The sequence below is a fragment of the Tinamus guttatus genome, unplaced genomic scaffold (assembly GCF_059628265.1).
Source record: "Tinamus guttatus ecotype Peru unplaced genomic scaffold, ASM5962826v1 Tinamus_guttatus_pri_ptg000180l, whole genome shotgun sequence".
Classification (NCBI taxonomy): Eukaryota; Metazoa; Chordata; class Aves; order Tinamiformes; family Tinamidae; genus Tinamus; species Tinamus guttatus.
In genome coordinates this window covers 2669792-2696933 of record NW_028288714.1, presented here as the reverse complement: position 1 = coordinate 2696933, position 27142 = coordinate 2669792, and the positions used below count along the sequence as shown (strand labels likewise).

Sequence of the window (27142 nt, the reverse complement as noted above, 5' to 3'; positions counted from 1 at the left end):
AAACTAATAAAAATGCATGATGTCATTTAGACCACAGGCTCAGTGATTTATACGTTTATGGCCAATCTTACCTATAAAAAATCCAGCTCAAAGCAATCTCTCCAGCATTTAAAATCTAAACACTTTGATTGAAATCTTTTCTATACTTTGATTGTAAGACTTCAGAATAGGTATTTCTGTGCCATTAGTCATGCAAATGATAAATACTTCACTGCTATGAAACTAGCAAGTCAGAGCTCGAGCATCCTCTCAAAATAAAATATTTGCTCCCACCATTTAACACTCCAGTAGTTCGGGCAACCTCTGAATAGTGTGACAGGCAATTAAAGAACCATTTCCACGCTCACCTAAGGAATTATAACGGTAACTACTTTACCTCTGAACCGAATGATTTCACATGGTTATTCAATTAACAATGTTTTCAACATTAAAGCTATGAAATAGCAATCTTGATTTTCAAAGGTTAGTTAGGGATCACACCAGAGAACGTAGCCCTTAAAGGCAAGAAAAAGTGTTGTCTAACAAACTTAAAAATGCAGGATGTTCATACTGTCCCACGAGGTTTCTGCAGAAGGGAACATATGGATGCAACATGGCTTAATTTTCCTTACAAGATGGTACTAGTTAATCTATTAAAGTGTTCCTTGTTAGTAAGGCTCAGCATTTTTTTTTCATCACAGTTGCTTCCTCCTGGTTCAGTAAAGTGATAAAGATGCTTCCTGCTTTGTAAACAGAGGGTTTGTTTGGCTTTTTGTCTGACCAAAACCTGAAGAAATCCTCCATTTTCGAGCAGCAAAACAAAAGATTTAAAACATTCCAATGCCACACTTGGTTTCTTCACCCGTCACTCGTTCTCAGCTCTTGCGTCTCGCTTCATACGCCGATGCAATGTTTTCCATTTCAAGACGTGGGATAACGTGTAGAAATAATAGCGTCGATTTTGAAAAAAATCCAAACTAGGTAGGTCTCTGGTAGCCTCTTCCTCTAACACTGTCAGAAGTTCAGGTGAAATCAACAGATCGGAGCAGACGTGGCCACAAGCGGCCATGACGCGCGGTGAGCGGACACTCCGAGACCTGCCTCTCCTCCGGCGCTCATGCCAGGGGCGAGTGCTCTTCACTGATACTCTCTCTTCTGCTTCTGCTTCCTGTCACCAGAAGTTTTCTGACTTCTCAGCGTAATAGCTGCTGCCGGCGCCGTCTCACGTGACAGCGCAAGGAACTCAACGGGAACGACCCTGTAGATCAGTTGGCTGTGCCATAAAGTTGCAGGTGCTCAAGGGGAAAAATGGGTGAGATGTGGTCATTTAACCCAATTGTATTCAGAGTCAGTGATTGACTTCCAATGCTCAGCTCTGAGTTAATGTCGCTACTTCACTACAGATGTACTTCAAGTGACCCACAGACCAGGAAGTGAAGTAGACAGTTTTACCACCTTACAAAATTTCTGCAAATGAGGTCCAGGTTAGGTAATTCTTAATGCTATTGTATATTACATGCAGAACAGCATGGATCATCTTTGTCTGGCTGTGCTGCATAGTTCATCTGTCTGACGATTTCCGCAAAGAGCTCATCCACCATCGTTTTGCTCTTGGCAGAGGTCTCCATGAAGGGGCAGCCCCACTCTTCGGCTAAGGCTCTGCCCTCGTTCGACGACACTTCTCGCTCGCTTTCCAGGTCCACTTTATTACCAACGAGGATTACCGGCACCTTCTCATACCTACATTTAAAGAAAGAAAAGAAAACAGCAATAATGATCTACTTTTAAAATATATCCAAAATATAAACATGTATTTGCAAACAGTACAGACCCAAGAGACAGATACATCCAGATAACCTTAAAAAGTGCTTTAACATTTTTTTCACACCCGGGAGTGTGTTACACATCTCTTTCAGCCTTTTCTTACAGTTTGAATGAATGCTTCTTCCTCCGATTTTTCCCCTCCTCCCCCCACCAGGAAATGTGTCTGGAACACTTCCACACTACAAAAACTGGGAATGTCATATTTGTATCCTAGCAATCTCAATTAGGGGTAAGAACAGGATGGAGGCCCAACCTCCCTCCAACATTACATTCTTTCTCTCTGACAAATCATCCTGCGCTTGCTGCTTGGGATGAGGGAGATGCATCGTTCTCCCTTTCAAGGGTAGATCCACGTTTGGTTAAAATACACAGGACTCACGCAAGAAAAGGGAGAAAACCAAAAGGGAGAAAACTAAAGGGTCACCAAAGTAGCTTGAAATTTCAAGAAGTGCATCTGCTTCAGCCACTGTATATACAAAAATGTTACATGAAAACATGTATTAGCTAATATAGAAGATACAGAGCATCTCCCTGTAGCATTCACATCACTGTGCCAGTTAAACCAGCCGAAAAGCAAAATTTGTAAGTACCAGGCAATACTATCACAGTTCTGCTGCATGATCAACTTGGACAGTAGAAGAGATTATATAAGTTATGAAGGAATTTATCACTTTGCACCTCCCAGGGAGGGGATCCTTGCCAATTTTATTTTTTTTTTAATTAAAATGCCCATCTCTCTTTTTTACTTCCACCCTCACATACATAAACCCCTTCTCTAGATACTGAACTGAACAAGTGTTCACTCAGGTTTTAAATTTACGCATATGCCATAACAGAGAAGAAAACACTGGGCCTAATTCCAAAACGCTCCTGCATGGATTTTCTTATGAAAGCAATAAGGACAAAACAAAAGTGATTAAAGAATTTAGCACTTAAACCAAACCGAGATTTAAGAGAAACAAGATGCCTCCCTGTTCATTTAAACCAAATTCCTACTTTCTATTAGTTTAGCACTCTGTTTTGAGCCAAGTCACTTCAGCAAGACCAAGCTGTGGTCAGACAACGTCCACAGCCAACACGTGCCAGCAGTTTAAGGTGTCACCACCCTCAAGACTCCTCCTTTTTGCCTTTATGCTCCCTTGCGGGAGGGCAGCAGAGCGGAGCTGCTGCGTGTGGCTCCACTGTTCGGGTGCAACATCTGGCAGTGGGGTGTAAACACCAGCAACGGTCACACTAAGCAGTCGAGAGACTCTGCAGGAGCAAGGAACCCACATAATCCCGTTAACTGGGGTTGGTGACTTCCCACTGATTCACAAGGGGACGGCAACTTCTCCAATCGCCTCCGCAACTCTTACACCACCAGAGCAATATCAAAAACAGCAGTGCAACTTAAGTTCTTGACTTTGTTAGGTCCCTGCAATAGCTGTGGGAATGTCACTTATTCCAGAGTCTAAGGCTCTTGTCAATAATCACACCCAGTTCCTCTCATTTCTTCCCCTATAGATAGCTTAGCACAACGAGCAGCAGCCTTTGGGATCTCTTACAAGAGCCAAGTTGCCACTCATTAATTACCAAAATACACAAAAGCATCTTGAAATCTGCCCTTCTGCATTTAAACACACCACGGCATAATCTTTGACTGCATAAAATAGCCAGTGTTGACGAGATGAGACAGTAACTCCATACTTTTTACCTTTGTTACTCAAACGCATGGACCCTATCGGATTTATTGCACAGCACTAGAACTCCTCTGCCAAGGTGGAATCAGGGACACCTTTGGTTTGCTTTGCTCTCCAAGGGCCCCGAACATAAACCTTTCCTAAACCCTTTGTAAACCACTTGAGAAGTGTTCAGTGAAGTAATGGATGAGCCAAAATTTGAATATAGGATCATTGTCTCTCTCCTCAATCTGCAGGATCACTGCAATTTACTGAGAAACATATCGAAGCCCCCCCAGCACCACCACACGCACTCCTGTTGCAGATTTATAGACAGTTCCACTGAGATATTTAAATGCTTTAATAGGTTTAAGAAGGCTGGGCAGCCTTCTTAATATCTTTGGGGATCTGTTTGCAAAGATTACTCTGCATCTTGGGAAATGCATGGGGGAGTAAACATCACTTTCATACTTTGGGACCAAATACAGAATTGATGGGATGATGGGCTGCATGTGAAAAGGCTAATTTAGTTATTTGCACAGTATTACCTAGGAACTGTAAGGCAGAACAGACAGAACCACTTTTCTGTATTGCTTTCCCCTGCCTTAACCTCTTGCTTTTGCATAGTTCACTACAAGCCTTCTCTACCTAAAATCAGACATGAATCCTATAGTCACTAGCCTTCTTCACTTCATAATCCAGATTCACCCGATAACCACTTTTAACATTCAATTTTATGAGATATGTTTCTTCCAAACCTCTAATTAAATCATTTTATCAAATGCTTCCTCCAAGGGCAAAAAAAGGTTGCTCTTGCAAAACACATTTCTGCGCTACCTAATTTTTGAATACTCAACTTTACAAGGCAAGTAATTGCAGGGCTCTTTTATTATATATAAAATAATAACAATAATAATAAAAAGGTAATACAGATTTTGCCTGCATAGAAAAGTCAGTCACCATTATCTAGAATAATGGAGGCTCAAATAAACCTCAAATAGCAGAAAAAAGGCGACAAGCTGTGGGAACAGAGCTGGCTCCAGCTTGGCCCTATTTGCTGCAGTTCAGCACCGGCGCTGCCGGGCGCAAGACGAGGGCTGCACGGAGTGATGCCAGGAGCCTGCGCACTCTGTTCTCCAATGCCAAGACGATGGTCTAGCGACAGCAGACAGCTCCATAGCTGAACTAGTAACGTCTTTGCAGAAGCAATCACGCTGCTGGGATGTGCCCCTTTGGACCCTGAGTGAGACACTACCGCTGCCTTCATGCCCACCCCTGGTTGCCTTCACGCAGAGCCTCTCAGGGCCTCTGCGCTGCACCTCCCACCTCGCTGCTTCTGGCGGCACATCGATTCCTCATCAAAACAGGCTTTGCAAGAGCTGAAGTATCAGTCTGTGCAAGCTCTGACCCTGGAACCAGTACAGCCACACACGACACGCTGGAGCTTATGTGACCTTCCAAACCCAAGCAAACTCCTGGAAGACTTGAGGTTCAGTTTCTCTATTCTTGGCATCATTGGTTTCCTTTCACCAAAAAGGATGTGTTCCCATGCTTTGGTGACACCTTTCTGTGTGACAGACACTGAAAGCCCTGTGCTGAGTACAAACACTGTTGAGAAGGTATCGAGGTGGCTCTCCATCCTTATTTCCCAATTCCTGCCTTACACAGGACCCTGGGTGATGGCATCCCGAGCATGGGGGAGCATCAGGCTCACCACTCTCCTCTGCCACTGCTGCTGGTCTCGCAGGAGGCTAATTCTGCCTCCTGCTCCTGGAAGTTTCACTGCTGTTCGGAGCCTTCCACTGTTCACATTTTGGCACACTGCTCCAGTCGCACGCAGCAGCACAGGCCAGGGATGGGAAGGGGTGACTTGTCAGATGTGGCAGAATAACAAGATTTGTCATAAAATTGGAAGGGAAGAAGAACATCTCTTCCCCACAGGTTTTTTAGCTTGTTAAATTTCAGGGACCCAAAATAGAAAAAAAAAAAAAAAAAAAAAAAAGGTGTTGCAGCCTCTTAGAAACAACCACCAAACTAAACCAAAACACCCCCACACCCTGCCAGAGCTGCCTTGCAACTCTCAAGCAGCAATGCAAACTTAACTGCATAATCAGAAAATTAAAGCCTGGCATTCAAATGCCTTCAAGAGCTTCAAATGGGATCTAACCCACTCACAAATAACATTTCTAAGACACAGTGGGCTGTGTCTTAGACTGCATCAGTCTATTAACAAAAGAAGAGAAGCTAAAAACCTGCATCAGAGCCAGAGAGTTCCTGCCATCAGAGGATGCATCAAGTGGGAGCTGGGCAGATCCCTCACCTTGCAGCACAGCCAAGTCCTCCTCCCTGTCCCCTCATAACCTAGAAGGAGCAGAGCCCCTCATCCCTGGAGCAGAAAAACCTAATTTTCTCAGTGCTGCTGAAAGGCTTGGAGCAGCATCAACCTTCTCGAATGAAAAGCAATAGGGCAACCAGCAAATGAGGGCTGCTGCCCGCTGCCCTGCACCGCACAGGGAAATGGGCATTACAGGGCAAAGAAATAAACACGCTGAAAGGCAGCTCTGCAAGACTCGACTTCTCAGCTCCTCTTCAGGAGGAAGCTTTTGCAAGGCTGGTTACACATGTTTGTAGGCATGCTCGCAGAACAAGGTGCTTCAGCCTGTTCAAATGATCTCAGCTTTTCGGGCTCCGATACGATGGATGCTGAGCAGCGACGACTCGAAGACGCAGCATGACTTTATAGTCCCATGGAAGACCCTGGCACAAAGTCATGCTAAAAAAAGTCATCCATCTTCACAAACTTCTGCAACAAGCAGATCACAGTGAATCCTTTGGATTGCCCGAAAAAAATGGACACCAGACCCACAAGAAACCAATAAATACAGAGGTTTTCATGTTTAATGCCCTACTGTCCACATGGCCTTGCACGCCACATGGTCATAAACAGTCTCTGCATTTCACCTTACCTTGCATGGCACGTACACCCACACTTCTGTTTTGATCAATATGTATGCTTTGAATGCCAGCTTAATTAACTTGTTAAACATTTAGAAAGCCTCTAGATGAATGGTATGTAAATGATCTTCAGAGATTTTTAGCTCACATTTTTTTCCACCTTCAATCTTATTCAAAGAGAGAAAACACACAGGCATGGCAATGAAAACAAATATGACATGAAGTAAAAAGAGGAAACAATAAAAATGAAGAATAAGAAAGAGTAAGAATTTAAAAAATGAAGTACACCAAGGCTGATGAACAGATTCAGTTCCCCTAAGCTGTGCTACAGATTGCTGAGTACCCCTACACCAGGGAACAAAAGGAAAGCCAAAAGTGTATTAATGAACTGGATGAGTAGAGCAGAAGACCTTAAAATTACCAGGATTCCTACTTTCTAATGTCCAGGATAGAGTGCATCTTTTCAAGAACTGGTTTTTGCCTGTGCTTCATAGCAAAGTCAAACATGTTCAATCAAAAATGCACAAACTTTCTGTATAATAAAAAAGAACTAAGAACATGTATTCTTAAAGACTATTTTTATGATTAGCCTTGCTGGAGTTTATGGAAAGAAACTAAGATTTCTAGCTTTTACTTGTTACATACTGGGACGACTGACAGACATCTATACCTGTTGTCAATGACAACTGTTCCTACTCATCAAAAGGACTTTCAAGAGGAGCTCTAAACCACCCTTAGTTCTTTCTTTTGGTTGCAGGCTTCTTCGCAGAACGTATTTCCTGTGGACTTTTGATATGTCAAAAAGGAAAGTCATTAAAGGCCTTAAGACCTCAGGAGGGCCAATAATGATACAAACAATATGGGATACACAGGAAAAATCATTATTCTTCACTTAATACTTCTAAAAATTTCTGGCAAGAATCCTAGCAAAGAATGAAAAATTCTAAGCAGAATGAAATAAAGTATCAAAAACAGCTAAAGATGGACAGTTAAATATATACATATGTATTATATATAACAAGTGATAAACCATATTACTAAGCATTATTTAATAATGTAACTTGCATACTTTAATTGCCTAGAGTAAAATCTGTCATAACTTGAACTGGAAGTTTCCTCGCTAGAAAAAAAAACAATTAATTCCCAGTTTAACTACCACGGCTTTCTTATCCCCTTCAAACAACTCATTGGTGTTTAAAGCAAAATCCTCAACAGCTAAAAAGCACATTGTCCTCGAGGGCTAAGACGAGACGCACGGCGTTCTCCAGGCTGACTCTGGGCCTCTCAGGCATTAGGGAGAGAAGCAGTAAAATTACAGATTCCTCAAGCGGAAACAAACTTATCATTTGTTGTAGCTTGCAATTCTTGAACCAAAGCAATAATAAAAGATAAAAATAAAATTAATAAAAAGCCTGTAAAATGATCACTACCTCACTTTAAGAAATTTAAGCACAGAGGACATTTTATTTTGTCTAAATCCTTATTTCTTGTATTTTCGCATTTAATTTTTTTTTTCATGTTATGAACTAAATTAATGGCCGGTTGAAAGTCTGCACAGCTCTACCTTTTTGCTCACAGTCCTGCAAATGCACACCAATAAAGACATGTCTATTCCCTTATATATACACAAAATACATAGACATAAAGAGAGAGAGATCCAAAAACCAACTAGGTTTCTGTCAAGTTCAAGTGGTTTGCTCTTCACGACATGAAAATCTCTCCAGCTTCTCAGGTAAATCCACACAGAACAGATATAAAACACCAAAATCCCACTATTATGACATGAACATGTCACTACAGTTTACCAATTAACTGCATTTAATATTTTGTTTTGTAAGCTATGTTGTGTAAGGATTTAATTAGTTAAGCAACAACTCCCAACTAAAAAGTTTTGAATCATTTTTATAAATGAGAAGTAGTTAAAGAGCTTATTGGCTTATGGGAAGCCCCACTGCAATCGGATGGCTGAGTCATGAATTATTTTGCTATAGAGACTAGCCTGTGGCCTAATTGCAGGACTGCGGATCTAACAATTTATTGCAGGCTTTGACATGACCTCCTTCTTCTGGCCTTTGAGGAAAACTCAGATAGGTAGACTGAGGCACACTTACTCATGGGACATCAAATTAAATAATAATTGTAAAACAACTTCAAGAATAATATTAGTATAATAAATAACAACCAGACCACATGCCTTTCGAAAAGAGCTCAGAACCTATCTAGGAAGTCTCTGGAAATAACCACCTCAAAGTGAATTAAACACTTTAAAGCAAATTCAGTTCTGTGGTTATTATAGTCAGCTTACACTTTCCAGTTTCGGTTTTAGGTCTAGCAAAAGTCATACCCATTGCCAGTTTTGTACAGAAGTTGTTTGGCAGGCTCAGTCTGGTTATGGTGCCTATAAACCATTAGAGGAAACAGCTGTCTTCCAACCAAAAGACCAAGGAATAACAACACCCAACACACTATTCTCAACCCAGAGCACGTTACTTCTAGGCAGCTTTCAGCCAAGAACCTGTGCAAGAGAAATCCTTAACAAGAAGGATGGATGATACTATTTGATGCACACAGTGAAAGACCAAGCTGGTCTGCCAACTTGCCCTATGGGAGAAGGATTCACTATTGACTTGAAGCATCTAACCAGTCCTAAAGAAAAGATGACCACTAATCATCAAGCCCTTAGGGAGGCCTTTCCTCAGCGGGTCAGCAGAACTACCACTCCATGGTACAAACTCCATGTTTGTACCATGTCCAATGACAGTATCAGTTCCATCCACATGAGACTCTGGCATAGGAGGCAACAGGCCAAGAGCACCCTCATCCCTAGGGATGACAACAAGGATCCATGACAGGAGCATTGGCAGTTCTCACCTACTTTAATCCCTTGACAGCCTTAGCAGACAGGAGGCCCAGCTTTCACCTTAGGTATGACACCCTTCCTCTGCTATTTATCATTACAATCGACATCTACAACCGAAGTCTCTAAACACTAAAAAGACTAAGTAGTTTATAATATCCACCCACCTAGCAGCAGGGTTGCCAATCTGACCTCTTGTCTTTAACAACTGAACATCCACAACAAGTGACTGAATCCTGAAGTACTGGCCACATTAAGCACTCAAACACTCTAATTTTCAATCCCATGATATCATTTAAGAAACAATAATCTCAAAAGTTTCAATAAAAAAATGCAAGTGTTGCTACCTGGCTTTTTCATCATGACCAATTCTTATTTCTTACACAATACTTCCAAAGCAACATGAAAGTTAAAACTCTCTGCAAATCTGACACTCTCATAAGAGCATCGATTTTGCTTGGCTCCTCCTTCTACGTTCAACTTGCTTTGAAAGAAATCTAGCTGTCAAGAAAACTATGAACACATTGTGAGGCACAGTGCAGCTGTCTTGCCACAAAGTTTTTGCTCAAAATTTCCAGACCGGATTATCTGAAGCTGGGTATCTGGTTTGTCAAAAACTGCTGCTACTAGCTGTAAGCACAGCACAACTTCTTGAAAATTAGGCTGCATATTTCAATGTGTAAATTTTGGGTCTGTAATTGGAAATTATTCTTAATGATTGCATGAGCTTTCTGACCTCAGAAGTTTTTTGAACTATATGCCATACTAATACATTATAAACAATATACACTGCAGTGAAATGAATGTAATGAATATGTCAAAGCTTCCAGTACCTACCAACAATATATAGAAGACATCAGAATTAAATAAACTACCATCTATTTTTTATTTGTATTTTAAGGGTGCCAGAATGACTTGACATTCTTTAAAATGACTATTTTTTCACCTTAGAGACAAAGATCACTTGGATTTTATCCTTCAGTACTGTGCAGAATGCACATCAAGATTCAAGTGGCAGACGCTGACAAGGGATTTGGGAGGAGTGGGTTCGGTTCCTTACCCAGCCACAGACACCCTGTGTGATTTCTAACGAGTCCCGTAAGCTCCGTGTATCTCTGCTCCCCACTTGGAAATCCAACAGTAGTTGGCCTTAACCTCAGGATGCCTATGACACATGAACACTTCTTAAGGCCTGCCGTCCTTTGAGTTGAGGTAGCCTGAATATCCCCTGAAGAATTTGTTAACAGTTTTAATCTAGTTACAGTGAAGGGGAAGAGAAAGTCCTATATCCTAACTAGTCTCAGCAGAGAGCGAAGAACATGAGCATGGCGACAAAAATCAAGATTGTTACCTCAGGACAACTGCACAGGCTTGGACAGATATTGCAAGGCCTCACAATATCTTCAAACACATGCAGAGAAGAGGGTTTTCTTCTCTGCCTTCCTTTTCCGCACAGAATTTTCACGAGGTCAGATAGTCTGACTGCTCTGCTGATGTGGGTTTGACTATATCTCTTCGTAAGTGCAATGAAATAAAAAAGCTGACACCTAATAAAGGCAAAAGAAGCTCTCATACATCATACAACAAATCTATGGATTCAGATTTTTCTATCTTTGATTTATTAAATTGATGTGTACAATAAAAATTAAGAGTGACCTTAACATGCACTGCCATTTATCTATCAGTCCATGCACTGTCACAAGAAAAAACACATCCTTTCACACATGAACTTTTAGATAAAACACTCTGCAATATTTTAATGATTACCCTAAACAAGGGATCACTGACAAGGAGGGAGAGAAGAACTGACCAAACAGGTTAGCACCAATTCAGATGTATCAAAGTTCACACCTGTAGCTGGATTTATCCACTCTCACAGCACTTACAACATCCTTCTTGCCTACAGTCTGGCTAGAAATTAAATCATCATTTTGCCTTCTAATTCCTGTCGGACTTGGAAGCAAAGCTTCACTTGGGCAGAAAGAGGCCTTGGGAGGTCTCTAGTTCAACCTCCTGATCAGAGCAGGAGCTCTCCACCAGGCTGGTCACTGCCACGTCTAGTTCAAGCCCAAAGCTTAAAATGCTTCAACGGGGCCACAAAAATGCCAAAACTATATCTGTGTCTAGGAACTGACAATCATACTTACACAACTGACTGTAGACATACAGCCTAGAAAGTATTTTCCATGACGAAAATAAAGTAAATATTTTACAGAATTAACTAAAACTCAATGCATAAGTTAATGACAACTTCAATCTCCTTATCCTTGTTTTATTTAAACTTTACAAAGGGGAAATTATTAGTGAATATGCAAAGCAAAAAGTTTGGCTAAACATAAATTGTCAAATGCTTAAGTCCTTTAGAAGGACCAGAAGATTATACTCTTGTAAGAGTATATTATCTCAGTCTTCAAAGTAAAAAAAAAAAAATCTTATAGACCTTTAACCAAATTATAATCACAGGAGGGAAAAAAAAAACACTACAAAACTTATTTAAACTGTTCTAATAGGATTTTCTACAGCTCATTAAAATTACACTTTTACAGGTCTTTAAGAATAGGCCTAACAATTAATTCAAAACCTTCTTAGCAGCATCACCTGCTTCTATGGGATTAGAATAGAGGAACTACCATGTCATGCTGCCCAATTAAAACCACACAAAATATCAGCTTCTTCTCTATATCGAGGTTACAGCCTTGTTACTCTGGTAAGTCAGACCACCTGATTTTCTGCATTATTTACACGCATCCTGCTGAAAACATAGGCAAGCTCGGATGACAAAATTCATCCGGGACAGTTGGATTGCCACTGCCTGAGCTACGTAACCAAGTGCCACACACGGGTATGACCGCATTGCCAGAGTTGCTTGTATTTATTTACTTTTTAAAGAACTTGACCTTTTGCAGCGGGCCTAGCTTCAGGTTATCTAAATTAAAAAAGAGAGGGGATTAAGTGACAAACAATCTGGCATAAATTTCTGCTCTCTCATCAAGCCACTTGTTGGAACTAAGGTAAATAGACACCCGAGTTTATACAATATTGCACAGACTCATGAAAATCGGTCTCTAGTATGAAACAGTTCTTTGTTACCTTAGTAACCACAGAAAAATACAGCTTAACGTCCTTCAAGCTATTAAAAATAGCCTACATGGCTTATAAGAAAACTTTACAGAAAATAAAATGCCCTGAAGGAGATTTTCCTTGCAGGAGTACGGTTAAGTTACAACTCTCTGGGAATTATGCAGAATACAGACTATTTTACATAAACTATAAGGAATGGCAACATTGTTACAGAGATCCGAATTAGGAGACAATTTTAATTCATAGCATTTTTATTTTCTCTTCTATTTAAGAAGCAGTGCTATGGTTTCATACACTCTTTTACCAAACTAAAATTTGTCACTATGAAGAAGTTTGGGAACTTTTGCACTACTACAGGGAGCCTGAAGACCCCCAATCTGTTTCATTAGCGGCTGTGGAAGCCTCTTCTCTCCTGCTGAGTTTCCACTGGAACACTTGATTTGAAACTCAGAAAAAAAAATATCTGCCATGACTTTGGAAAGCTGCTGGACCTTATTTTATAGAACAATTTAATTACTTTTTAGTATAGTTTAAAGAATTTGAACACTGGACTGCTTAGGATGAATAGAGGACCAAGAACGTTTTCTTCCTCGCCCTTTTCTGAAGTAACCTCCATCCTTAGCAATTCAACCTCATAACTCAAGCAATCTGATTCAGAAAGAGCACAGCATTTATTTAAGTCAAATTGTCTTCATATGTAAAGATGAATACACAAAAATAAGAACTCCCCAGATCCTGAATTAATATTTAAGCTTTTGGTTCATCTTTAAGTATGAAATATCCTCCCACTGCCTTGAAGACACGATGGTTTACTGATAATCTCTCCTCTGTATTGACCACAAATATTTTCTTAGGAACTTTCTTCTTCCTCCAAGGGGACAAGTGCCAATTATAGTATTAAAAAGTGAACAAACAAACAACCATCCACAAATAATAGTTTCTTCTAAAACAACATCCTAAATGCACTGTAAGACTTGCAACTAACATCTAACTACTCTAGCTTCCAGAATTCCCCTAGGCAGAAATTAGTGTTTATAAAGAGACAGTAGAGAGAGGGTAAGCAGCACATAAAATGCTAATATCCAGTCTTTTCATTCTTCCTTATATGTGTATACGTATATACCAAAACTAATATTTAAACAACTATTAAAATGAAGTTGGCTAGAATGAGAAATTAAAATTCTCATCATCTCAGATGTTGGACTACTTGTGCTTTATTTTGAGCTGTTCATTTTATTTTACACAAAGAAATTCTCAAGCATTCTCTTGGTTTGGTTCGAGGCTTTAAAACCCACCCTTTTCCAAAGGAATTACCCCTGTAGGAGCAGCGGCCACCCTGCCTTCCCCAGGGCCGCCCCGCTGCCTCCAGACGCCTGGAGGCTCCTCGCTGCGGGCGGCCGGCGCCGCGGGGCCACCAGGGCCGGGCACACGCGGCCGCGCCGGCTGCTGCCACCCGCCATGGTCCCGCCAGGGTGACAAGGTGCTCTCGGGCCGCAAAAATAATGCCTGGGATGCGGAATGGGCAACAAAAGGTTATGCGTGTAAGGGACTGTTTTACAGAGAGAAAAAAAGCCCAAAATGCAAAAAACAGGCCTGCCTAAATAATTTCTTTCAAACGCCGCAAATTCCCACGTGGACACCTTCTATAATGTTGCTTACATTCAGAATATGCTTAAATTCGTCTGAACCGAGATCAAACAATGACTTACACAGGTTTAACTAAACTAATTTAGAAAGTAGTGTAGACTTAGTCTGCACATGGAAATTTCATTGCTATTTTGCACCACTGTAAACAGAACACATTTTAAGAACCTGATGAAATCCACTTTTTTTATGTGTGTCCTTCCTTCTTCCCCCAAACTCCGGAGGTTTGAAAAACCTTTCTACACATACGTTTACGTGTACATTTTAACTGTATTTTGCCTGGGCAAGCTTACTCTTTAGAGCTGAAGCATTTCAGTAAGTAACTGTTTGTGACAGACACTAAATTCTGATGTCTCTTGGAAAAAATATCACCCCAATATTTAAACATCTGTTTGTCACAGTCTAGATACAGAAAGAATGAACACAAGAGTATATTTAACCTTCAAACAACATTAACACTGCTCAGAAAGTATTATTAAAAGAAGTGGGGGTGAGGGATTTCTTTTAAGGCCTGTATTTAAAGGTGCCACACACCCATGGCAACTTCCTTGCCCAGAAGATGTTCCGTGTTGAATCACTAATCGGCAGGCAGCTAGAACTTCCTGAAAACGGCCCGCTAATTATTTTTTCATATTAAGTTGTCCTATGTGGAGAGGCCATTTCAATTAATATGAAGGTGTGTGTGGGGGTGTGAAGGCCAGACTGTTCCCAGTCCTTTTAATCTAACCACACTCCTCGCTGACAGACAGAGTCTTTCAGATTAAGGTGTTTTGATCATCTCTGGGAGCAGAATGAAGACTTCAATTACGGGGCCAATTATCCTGGCGAGCAGAGCAATACGACTGCTTAATTTTAGAGCAATAAGGGACTTGCAAGATGTGTCTTCCTGACTTTCATTCCCAATGGAGCTTTCCATTGCCCCTCTGGCACACTGAGGTAACACCATGGCGGTCACTTCATTTCAGACCAGAAACCACCTGCAGGAGAACTCAACAGGCAATCTGCCCCATCCTCCTTGACTGCCCTCATTTTGATTAAGAGGTGGATTCTTTTTTTGTACAAGGAGCAGATGCCTTTTTGTATACTTTGGGCAAATACAATTTTCTAGGGTCAAAAATAGGAAAACCAAGAAAATCTCAAGATCCTGCAATAAAGATCAAATTGCATTAAATGCTCAAGCTCTTGAGAAGCCATGAAACAAATACTGTTAAACTATTTAAAACAATCCTATTATTCCCATGTTGAGTCTACAAGGTAAGTAACTCTGCAGGGGTGAGAACCTTGTAAGCACAACTTTTTGCCCAGTGTGCCTATATTAGGCCTTGGGTAATGTACAAGTAGTAATCCTTGCAACATATGGCCTGTGCTTTACTCCCCTTCCCCCTTCCTCATGTCTAGAGGAAACTGGATATACTATATTCAAATACACTGATGCCAGTTTGCTGTGCATTTCCCTTTCCTTTTTAGAGCACAGCCACACTGTAAACTTGGATAGGTTAAAAACTGGATTATGTGGATTTGCTTAAGCAGAGAGTTACTGAAGTAGAAAGAGGGAGCATTCAGGAGAAACCACCTTTCCATCACCAGATCGCACTACCATGATGCTGATCTTGAGCCTCCTGTGATAAAATCCTTAAGCATTTCATATTTCAAGCATGTCTGTTATACTTCAGTGGACTCACTGAGGGATTATTCCTCAGAGCTGTTGTTTCACGCTGTCTGTAGGTGTTGCATCTCCTACGAACAATTACAGTTGTCCAGGAGTTGAATTCTGGGCAATCACAAATGCAACTGCCTTAAAACGCAAGGCAGGAAGATGCAATGAACAGTAACGCTGCTGCACGGGGACACTGCCGGTGCCTCTTGCGTCAGTCGCAAACGCATCAATGCATCCCCCAGACACCCAAGACGGCTCTGGAAGGACTGGTGCTGGTAGAGAGCAGCACTGCATTTGCGTGCTGGGGCTCTGGGAAACCAGCCTAACCCAGAGGCAGAGCAAACCCAACAACCCTTCAGTTACTTGGTCAGAAACAAAGCTGAGGAACAGGGCCTGGTGGCAGCAAAACTCATTCCACAATAATGGCAGATTCGAGGGAAACAAAAAGCAGTACTTGGAGTGGTAACATGAACAGCATTTCTTGTTAAAAACTGCCTCAGATTCCTCATCTGATTAATAACAAGCACCTGGATTCGGTCGCTACGAAAGCCAGTTACAGCGAGTACTAGAAATAAAAGGGTCAGAAGATGCTCAGCTAAGAGCTGCTAGATGTCAAGTGATCAGAAATTTTTAGTTATTAGAAAGTGAAAGAGACGCTTCAGCAAGAAGCAACAGAGGCTGGACAAGCCCAGATGAAGAGACTACAACTTACATCGTGTCAGATTTGAGGCAAGACTATGTAACATTTCATACTCAAACAGTCTTGGAAAAATTATGATCTGATCCAACATTTAAAAACAAAACCGTGTCGGAGTTCCCTAAACCTAATTCTAACATAATGTAATCACACATTCACCAGCATCAAAAATAGGCAGCCTAATTTTCCATAACTTGAACAGAATTTGGGACTATTTGAATAGAGTGAAAGTCCGTAACAGCAGAAATGCCTGAATTTTTGGAACACCATCCAGGATCAACTAGCAGAAGTCTATTGTATCTCTCACTTGGCCAACTCATAACAACCACTGGAAAAACAGATGATATTGAGATAACATTAAAAGCTATGGACTCTGAGCAGGCTAAGTGAGGCTGCAGGCAAGGGAGAGATCTCCAGACTTGTGAAGATACAGAAGAGATGCATATGAAAATTAGTATATCACGTTTCTTCCTAGGGGAGAATCTATCATCTTTCAGACAGCTATTTGCACAAGGTGCAGTTAAGGAGATTCTACTCCAAATATAATTTTATAATCAGCAATAAAATATAATTTGTGCACAGAACTTTTTAGAGAAGGGAGACATTAGAGACCTGCTAAATGTATTCTTAACGACCTGATGGAAAGTCAACTTTAGGGACTGACAGTCAAAGCCAGAATTTTCCCTGTCAGTTTTAGGGGCTGACAAGTCACAGAGCAGAAATAGGATTTTCAAAGGAGAGCTTGAACATTGGGACATCCAAAGAGAATGACCTTCCCTGTTTGCATTGGCATGCCTATGAACGGGAATGCCCTGAATATGTGTACTTAAACCTGGACAGACACCTCGCTGGGGGGAGGGTCCACATGGTTCTGCAGAACATGATAACGCGGCACCGCTGAGCGCCTGATCCGCTTCTACTACGAGAGCTGACAAGCCCTGGCAACCTAAGGTTTTTGTTAAAATGACTTAGTTGCCTACGACTGTGCAAAACTATCTGAACCACACAGCGGAGTCCCAGGCAGAGCTGCACACTCTCCTGGGCTTACTAGGGATTTACAGATCAGGCATGGAAGCAACTGAGTCCCTAGGGATGCCTAATTCCCTACACACGCTTCCGTGAGTCTTAGCAACCTACACCGGCAATAATGCAAATAGCAGAAACCACAACCAATATCTCTTTTGGGCATGGGACTGAAAGGATGCAGCAGCAGGGCTGTTTCAGACATTTTACCTAACAGTGCAGTGACTGCAACACTGGTCAAGGAGGGTAGAGACCTGGACCATGCACCTTCCATAGCCACAGGCGTTTTCACATTTGTATTTCTCAGAGGAGTGCCCTAAGCAGCCTAGAAGTAAAGTTGAGAAAACAGCCATCCATCTTCCTGTTGAAGATGAGCCACTGCAAAGGGAAACATGAACATGAATTCAAATTCATAAGCCCAGAGAGAAGAAATAGCTAGGTGCACAAGCCACTGTGGACAGTCACCGAAAGAAAGATATTAAGGACTGAAACTCAGATTTCTCAGGTCTGTCTATCCACTTTAAGTTAAGAATTCTCTGCCAAAATCCAAAATCAACATCCCATGCAGTGAATGGGAACCAGAAGCCTCCTCTAAGTCCAGGTGACCGTTGTATTTCAGATGCACATCAATTGCTGTTTCATGCTGGCAGATTGATGGCTATTTTACTCCCATTCGTTTTAAAACAGGGCAGAAGGGTTGCCTCCCAGGGGAAAGGCGCTACATATGTAACCAAAGGGATGCCTTGGTTTGCTGCAGCCGGACTACCCCCCTCAGAGCAGATTCCTAAAGAACTGTCACAGAAAAGAAACAGCAAGCTCTTTTGCAAGACCCATTTCTTGCTTGAGGCCCCGGAGAGTGGCGGGGCCGAGTGAGATGGAGAGAGAATCTCGTTTTGACATTTTAAAACTGGAATTAAGAACGTGAAACGGACATTTTAAATGGAAAGCTGTTCTTAAGAAAATATTTCATTTATGCACTACTAGACAGGTGTTACAAAAATAATTTTTTCAAAAGAAGTTTACTTGCACCTTTATAAAACATTTGAAGTAAGATTTAGCACAGCAGTTAAAGATTACTGCAATGGGGGGAACCACAACCAAATCTAATTAGAAGTTGATTAGTCCAGTCTCATTCCCTATACGGTAAAATATATTAGGAGTAAGAAGGCAAAGAGCATAAATTTGCTCCTACCCAAAACAAAACTATCTTGTCGCATCAGTTACACACGCAGGCAAGAAGTGATCCATGTAGTTATTTCTTGAATGGATCTTTCTTTTCTTGCAGCTAATCAGAAATGCAGGTCTGAAGCTTTTTTCCTAACATCCTGAGCACTGCGAGTTCAGTGCCCTTATCCAATTCATTTCCAGTTCAAATTGAATTGTGGTCAAGTCGATACTCACATGAGAATCTCAAACACCATTAATCTTTTAGCTAAGGTGACTACCTGTTATCCAGAACAATAACGGGAAGCCACCAAATCATAGCAGAAAGTAAAAAATTATGTTTTATTTTACCACAGACCGCTATGATAAGCTATTACATTCTAATACCTTGAAATACTATTATGTTGTCTGCATCATTAGCCTGACGTTTTACAGAAGATAACGTCTATATTTTAAAAGGAGTCAATGTTCTGTCTACATGATTCAAGCCATGTTTCAAAACACAAGCTAATCAACTCTAAAGATACTTCTCCTTCTTTGTCCTTCACCAGATCTCTCACCTCATCTAGGCCTGACCAAGACAAGAATAAAATACTGGTTACTCATCCATTTTTAAGAAATACAGCACCAACTAACCATGCGGGCTGCATAACATTAATGTTGAGAAAGGATAACGTGCTCCTATCACACCTTTAAGTCTCCTGTCTAGACTAGGACTTAAGGAATCACAGCTGCTCAAATGCAGCCCCAGCGAAGAAGGGAGGAAAGTGTTTGAGCCGCACTCACCACCGTAAACTGCCCAGCCTAGGCTGTTTGCACTACTGCAGCAAAAAAGGAAGACCGTGTCTCTATGAAAAACCTCGAGAAAAGCAGACGCCTAATGAATAAGAACCTGAAGGAGCAGACATCTATGGTTCTTGTTACCCTAATAATCACGTAAATCTTTGTACAAGTCGCTACATGCTAAGATAATTTAGCAGCGCAGCCCCGATTGCTTCCCTATTCTCTCTCCAAACGTTATCATCGCGAACCACCTACGCGGTTTGCCAGCAGAAAAGCTTGGAGCAACACTTGCAATATCTCAGAAGGGAACCCATCAGTAACCCTGCGCCTGCTCTTAGGGGAACATAATTCTGAAACTGCATTATTTAGGGGAAGCTACTAAAGGAAAGGATTTAATTATTTTTATTTTTATTTTTTGCATAGCCATACTCTCAGACACCTCAATTTCCACTCATCTAAAGCCTCTCTCTCAATTGTCAAGGAATATGTACGTTTAAAATTTCAGTCTAAAGAGTACACTTCTAGCAAAAGTATTAATACAATAAGCTGTTATTCAGAATGTTTCATTTATGAGCAACTAACAGAATTTGTTTCTGTTCACATACTGTTGTTTCACATACTACTTAGCTACTCATCATGTTTATTCATGTTTATTTATTGTCTTTTTATTTTAAGTTGCAAGTTACTGCCAACTGTGTTGACTATAAAAATATTTAAGAACTATTGCTTTCTACATGTGAATGCTAAAGCTAACAAATCTTTATGACCACTATTTGATAAAAATTTTCAATTATTCATTGCAAAACCTGTGTCAAAACAGTTCCGTCAAGAGCAAGTTAGAGTATATTCAACCCCAAGCACTACTGCGGTTATACTAAACTATGAAAGTTATTGCAGACTAAACATAAGAGTGACTTTAACACATCAAGGAGCATTTTTCTGACACAATCAAGTAACATTATATGGCTGAAAGCAAATTTAAGAAGCCCTGTTGCATACTGTTCTACTACATGATAATTTTTGCTATCTATATTTACTTGTACATCTCTACAACAACATGAGCTAGAGGAAAAATTAAAACCTGGAAAGAGATGACGACACTAAGCGATACAGGCATCAGGAAAAAAAAAAGTGCTGTACTCTAAACTAGCACAATCCACCTAAACACACATACAAGAGGAGCTGGCCTACCTGGCATTTGCAAAGAAAGTTCAAAGAACACCAGCAGGGGATAAAAAGATCTATTTTCAGTGCCCATGCAAACTGTCATGTTACCTTGGCTCAGTGGGGTAGTGGCGGAGGAGAATCCCAATCTCAAAAGAAATACCTATAGGATTAAGTAGGGAGAAAAAATAGCCAAAAAAGCCATTAGAGGACTCCCTGCTTGTAAGACTTGTTTTTTTGTGGCTTCCATAGGGAAAAAAAAAAAAAAAAAAAAAACACAAAGTAAGATGAATACTTCAGATGTTTAAGAAACTGAGATAGGAAAAAGAAATCCAAGGGAACTCAGCAAATACGGCATTTAATTAAAAGCTTCTATGCAAAAACATTAGAAGGAATAAGTTCCAAAAATGCACTGAGCACCTTGAAACACCTGAGTCTAAGATTAAGTCATGCAACTTTAAAAGGTAATCTTGTATAGCTCAGAATTTCTAGAGGATGGTCTGCATTTCAATTCCATAAACTAATCAAGAAGCCTAGCATTTTGTCTGACAGAATTAGTCCATTAGCTCGCAAATTTAAGGGTAGATTCACTAAAAATACTAATAAAAATAATTCTACAATATTTTTCTGGTTATGTAGAACTTCAAAGCATGAGAACAAAAATAAAAACACTAAAAAAAATAGTCTTCAGGTTTACAATAAGGTCCTATATCCTACAACCTTGTACTTTATTATAGGTGCTTTTTAGATGATCTGCATACGAACCCACCCAAAAGACCTAGGAGATCAGCATATATTCAGTGCTGAAGGCTTCAAAGTAATAAACAAGATCAAGTCGATCAGATTGGCTACTTGCATTTTTCACTTCCTTCCACCTCTACAGATACTTAAAATATTTGCGTTTGTTTCCTGTTAACGCTGTGAAGTTCTCAGCTGAGAGAACTCTCTCCTGCAAGGGTCCCTCGCCACAAACTGAAAGGCTAGAACTGGTCTGCCACTAGATGGAAAATATTTTAACATGATGCCTGATGTCTGCACGAAACATGCCAGAACTCCATCCTGCATCCTCTCTTTTCTTAGAAATAGGCATGAGTTTTTCACGGAATTTATTCATCTGCTCTTGCAATAAAGAGCAATAAACAGAGTTTTATCTGACGAGGGCACAAGAGAGAGGATGGCAGCTTGGCCACGAGGTTGCAATAAGTCCTACAGAGGATGTAGGAAACAAGATTTTGCTTCCTGCCTTGCCCAGGTAAATAAGAGTATTCTAGTCAATCTACTACACTGAATTTTCCACAAGAAATCTTGCTAAAAATGTACGAATACCAGTCTCTTCTTTTTCTGTCATTACTACGTATGTAAAAGCCCCTAGATATTTGTTAACTTTTCACATGCACCACTTCAGAAGGAACAGTATTCTCCAAGTTACACTTCCATTGAATGTTTAGTTTTTTCTTTCTGGCAGGTTTGAACCATGTTTGTTTCTGAATACATCTTATCCTGCATGACAGAGCACTCAAAGATAAAAGATAATATTTTCCCAAATCGAAGTGAAATGAGAAAACCATAAAATTTCAGAGCATCAGTAAATTTAACCTAGTTTACATAGCACCTATTGAACTGAAGAGCTGTAGAACAAATTAAACTATGCCATCTCCTCAAAAGTCTACGTTTACAGTAATTTGTATGGTCCTATTATCCAGTTTTAATTAGGATCAGGACTCCAATGTGCTAAACACTCACTAGATAAAATAGCATTTAGTTTTCATAGTACTTGGAAAGCAACGTACTCAGATATTTGAGCAATTCTGCAATTTCAACTGTAGTTTTCCAGACTTAATCACCACTAAGTTACTAAATACATCAATTATCTTTGACTCGAGATGCTGATTTCAAAATTAATAAATTTCCCTAATTATGTCTCTTGTATGTTTTGAATTACCATGCAGAATCCCTTGACTGGGAGGCAGATTTTCATCTTTAGGGCAAACACCTCTATGAAGAGCATCATCGACTTGGAGACATTTCCATGATATTCTGTCTCTATACACCTGTATTGTTTAATTCACATTTTCAAAGAGTCATGATTAGTTAAGTCTGTTTTTGGCCTTTGTTTCCTAGAGAAAAAGCAATAGATTAACAAAAACTTTATATTTACATTTTTTATTACTTGAGAAAAAGAATTCTCAAGTGTAGAGCTATTTGGAGAACTTGCTATACTGCTTCAAGAGCCCAAGAACAGTCCTGCCTCTAAAGCACTGGCCAGATGTCAACAGCAGATCTTGCAAGTGAGGAACACAATTAACTTTGTCAGTCCTTTATTTGTGCTTTAGTTTTCTGCTTGAATAGAAATAATAATCCTTTTCTATTTCATGGGAACTTGCTAAAAATATCTATGTTAAAGACCGTTGAAGGCAGATTGTGAAATTATGGTACTGGAGCTGCACAAGCACTTAAAATACTTCACCAATGAGGCTTAGACCTCTATGCCTTCAGGATGGGAGGAAGATACTGACAAAGCCGGATCTTATATTAAAGCTCAGCATATGATACACATCAACAGATTCTCTTCAGAGAGCTTTCTAAACATGCAAAGGACAAATACATCAGTGTTAGAAGTTACCTAACTCCCCTCCATAAAAAATAAATAAATAAAAAACTGTACTTTCTAATCTGCACGCTCATTACTTCTTTCCGAGCCTTCATGACTAGCCAGGGTGTATCACTTGCAATCTGTTTCACTTGACAGCTTCTGTTCTTACCTCCCTGCAGACCTTTACTTGCACAGGCCCACTCATCCAGTTTAGCCTCATTCTCACAGCTAAAGGCTTGCTCAGAAAGCTCAGCTTCTTCTGAAACCAGAGTGGGCTATAGCTGCACATAAACAACAGACGTTTCTTTGCTGCTGGGTCTGCAAATCCATTTTGGAGGGAAAGAAGGTCTCAGAATTGCAGCACCTACAAATGCTCAGATAATATATTTTGTATAATCTCTCACCGGAGGCAGCAAAGTAGCACCTCACCCTTCCTGTACACAGAAAGTGCCCTGTGAAGCTACCATGTGAAAAGTACTACATTTATGTACACTCCAGCTTCCCACCACTAAAACCTTTTGGCATTTGGAAGTTCATGTCCTCGAGCATTTGAAGATGCAAGGCTTAGGGAACAGACTTGGCACAAGTGGGATCCAGAAGCTGCTCCTGGGTGCCGAACCGCCAAGATCACGCCAAGACCATGTGGCAGGAACAAGGCACAAGCTTTTGACTGTTCAGAAAGGTAACATAAATGTAAGCTTTCTTAGCTACCATCACCAGCAAACCTAAACATGCATGGAGATGCTCCCCACGGTAAAGGCAACCCCTCTGTCCCTCTCTCCTCCTACTGACATTCCTCATATAGCAAACAAGGCTTCACTCACCTAGGGCACATCCCTTGCCCTCAAACTCCTGCTCCCATATCCTAAAGCACATGCTCCAGATAAGCAGGGCTTACTGCAGGCTCTATAAAGCCTCTGTAGAGTTCAGTGGAGAAGCCACTGCTGCTGCATGAGCTACAGGTCCCGGGGAATGAGCAGAAGCCACTGTGAGCAGCAGCATCTGGAGGAGGAGGAAGAGCAGCTGTGCCTTTGTACCACCATGATCCTGCAGCCTGCGCCGGCGGCACGCTTAGCTGTGGGAATCTTTGGCCTAGAGCAAGGAGCAGGGAGCACATCTCAAACCTCTCCTTCTCCTCCTCAATTTGTGCTTCTGAGAAAACTGCTTGGAGGTGCATCCAGCCGCTCAGGGCTGACAGGACTGCTTTGCTGAAGAAAGATCTAGACAAAATGTTGTATTTGCTTGTAAAAGAGGAACATGGTTTACATTTCAACCGGCATTTCCCAGGAAAGAACACTAATTACCTGCTTAAGGGCTACAGAGGCATTCTCTGCTGTTCTTGTTAATGTGGTGCTCCATGCCTGAAAGGGCTGCAAGGCTCCCTCACTACGCAGTGCAAAAGGAAACTCAACTTTATAGTTTTGCCATTAGGAAAGTCTTCCACAGACTGAGACACGTGGATTTTGGCCCTGTTTCCAGGGTTTGAATATTAAATTGCCAGTGAATGAGAGCAGAAGCTGTACTGGCAGTCACAATCTGAACCCCTTCCCACCAGAGTGACCTAACCACTAGCTCCACAGTAAAAGGTCCATAACACACCCATAAACTATATGGTATACGGCTCTTTTCACCATGTAAACACTACATTCATTCCTATAAAGTGATTCAACTTCACCAGGTGGAATAAAGGGCTCCCTAGCTTACCCTGGCCTTGTACCTGGGTACAGGTTGGACCAGGAAATAGAAGACTCACATTTGAATCTCTCCACCTGAAGAAGGAATTTCATTTTTTTTTCTGTTTCTTGGGAGAATAATTGTAGTCACTCTCTCATTATGTAAGAGATTTTTTCATAACAAAAAATGTAGTGAGGGCAACATCTAAAATGCAAAGATTAGTGCTACCTACAAATATGTTATGTAATAGGCCAGAGACTTCCTCCATCAGTTTCCAGGTATAGCAGAAAGTTGAAGATTTTTCGCTCACTGCTTTGTATCAAGTCCACATAAAACACATACTTGTGGATTTCAGGTACAACTCATGCGAAATCCTTAAGTAAACATCACTATGGTTATTTATCTCAACATGAACCAAGCGCACTTCTGCAACTGTCAATTGCAATTATTTACAACTCATTACCTTGTACAAATACATACAATCTCCGTAAATATGCATTCCTCCAGTTAAGCTTGCACCCTTTCTAATAGTTAATTGAATGGGGCATTGGATCGCACATTGTCTGCAAATGGCTAATTTTGAGTCAGATTACCCTCAAATTTCTCTCTTTTTTTTTTTTCCTTTAAGATACAAGTTGACTAGGGAATATCTATGGCAGTTGCTAAATTACTTTTAATTCACTGCTTAATCCTGCAGGTCAACAACATATCCCTTTCAGCTACAACTCAAAGATTTCGGGATTGGCTAAATCCAGTCTTTCAGCTGTTTTAGAGATTAGATAAGTGCAATTTAATATTAAGGTACTGTGCATGTGTCTTCCACATAGCACCTCACTGAAAACCAGAAGTTGAAATCTTGCAACAAAACGGATAATAGATAACACAGGAAAAACAAGAGTTGCTTTTAGACCTGTGCTCAGCAGTGCTGAGTCAATACAACCATGGACGTAGAAGCCGCTTTCTATTCTTGCTTCATGCGCTGTCGTGTATCCTCCGCTCGGGTCCGAACGCAGACGCTCCGTCACAAGGTACCACGTAAGGTGCAGAAGCCACAGCTAGGCATTCACAGACTGACTGCACTAAAATCACTAATCAAATGCAGGAAAGCAGCAGCCTTAAGGAATAAAGTCCAACTACTAAAAAAAAGCCTCAAATACAGTACTTGTGATCGATAAGGATTGCAGAGGCACTGTAAGTACATTTTTGATATTAAATTCCACTTAATTACGCCAGAAGTGCCCTGTGGAAAGTTTAGGACACAAGAAACACCTACTAGAAGAAACTTGCGAGTCTCCAAAAATACCAGAGCCGTCTCCTCCCTCCTCTGCTCACCCGCCTCTAGTTTTAGCACGCACCTCGGCCAGGCCTCAGCGCCGCTGAGGAGCCCGTTCCCGTCACCCGAGCGGACCTCGCCGGGGCAATAGCGGCAACAGGCCCCGGTGCGCACCGAGACGCGGAGCCCGCGGCCGCGCTCCAGCCCAGCGATCCGCTGGCGCTTCCCCGCGGGGCGCCCAGGCCTCGGCCAGCCGGGGGCCGCACCTCCAGCAGCCCCCGGCGGCAGCCGCGGCCCCCGGCGCGGGGCGGCCTGGCCGGGCGCTCGCCCGTAGGCAGCCCCGCGCCTCGGAGCGCCGCGTCCCGCGCGTGTCCCCCGCCGCCGCGGCCCCACGCAGCAGCAGCAGCAAGGCCCGAGCCCCGGCCGCTGCCCCGACACCCCCTCGAAGCCAAAATCTACGAGCAAAATAGACTTGCGGGGCCAAGGGAGGCGATCGGCTCCTCCTCAGCGCCCGGGCCCGGCCGGGGGGGAGGCCCCGCGGATGCGGGTGGCCCGCGGGCGCCGCGGCTCAAGTCACCTCTTGACGCGGATGATCTGGTCGCGCATGGGCCGGATGTCCTGGAAGCTCTGCTGGTTGACGAGGCTGTAGACGAGGATGAAGCCCTGGCCGTTCTTGATGTAGAGGTCCCGCATGGAGGCGAACTGCTCCGTGCCGGCCGTGTCGAGGATCTCGAGCACGGAGGGCGACGCGTCCACCTCGATCTCCTTGCGGTAGAAGTCCTCGATGGTCGGGTCGTACTTCTCGATGAACGTGCCCGTCACGAACTGCACCGTGAGCGCCGACTTGCCCACCCCGCCCGAGCCCAGCACCACCACCTTGTACTCGCGCATCCTCCCGCCCGCCCCGCCGGCCGGCCCGGCCCGGCCCGGCGCCGCCCGCACCTGCCCGCGGCCCCGCGCGCTCGCTCGCGCGCTCACCCGCCCGCCATGGGCCGGGGCCGCCCGCCCGCCCCGCGCTCCCCGCCCGCCCCCGCCCGCGCGCGCGGCGGCTGCTCCGGCCGCGGCGGCTCCTGGCGGCGGCGCCGCTCCGGGGCTGCGGCGCGGGCGAGGCGCGGC

At 42.2% G+C, this 27142-nt stretch overlaps 1 protein-coding gene across 1 annotated transcript; it reads right to left on the bottom strand.

The window, feature by feature from the left end:
* Window positions 1-1288: 1288 nt before the first annotated feature.
* RAP2A (RAP2A, member of RAS oncogene family) lies at window positions 1289-26947 on the bottom strand. The gene is made up of 2 exons (XM_088523311.1): window positions 26604-26947; window positions 1289-1719 (listed from the first exon to the last, which is right to left on the bottom strand). The coding sequence occupies exons 1-2, from the start codon at window positions 26915-26917 to the stop codon at window positions 1482-1484; spliced, it is 552 nt and encodes a 183-aa protein (XP_088379437.1). The 5' UTR covers window positions 26918-26947; the 3' UTR covers window positions 1289-1481.
* Window positions 26948-27142: the final 195 nt, after the last annotated feature.

Excerpts from the sequence above, each read along its gene's own strand:
- RAP2A (XM_088523311.1), bottom strand. The coding sequence starts at position 26,917 with ATGCGCGAGTACAAGGTGGTGGTGCTGGGCTCGGGCGGGGTGGGCAAG. Across the intron at positions 1,720-26,603 it reads CAGATCATCCGCGTCAAGAG|GTATGAGAAGGTGCCGGTAA; the intron begins GTGACTTGAGCC and ends CTTTAAATGTAG.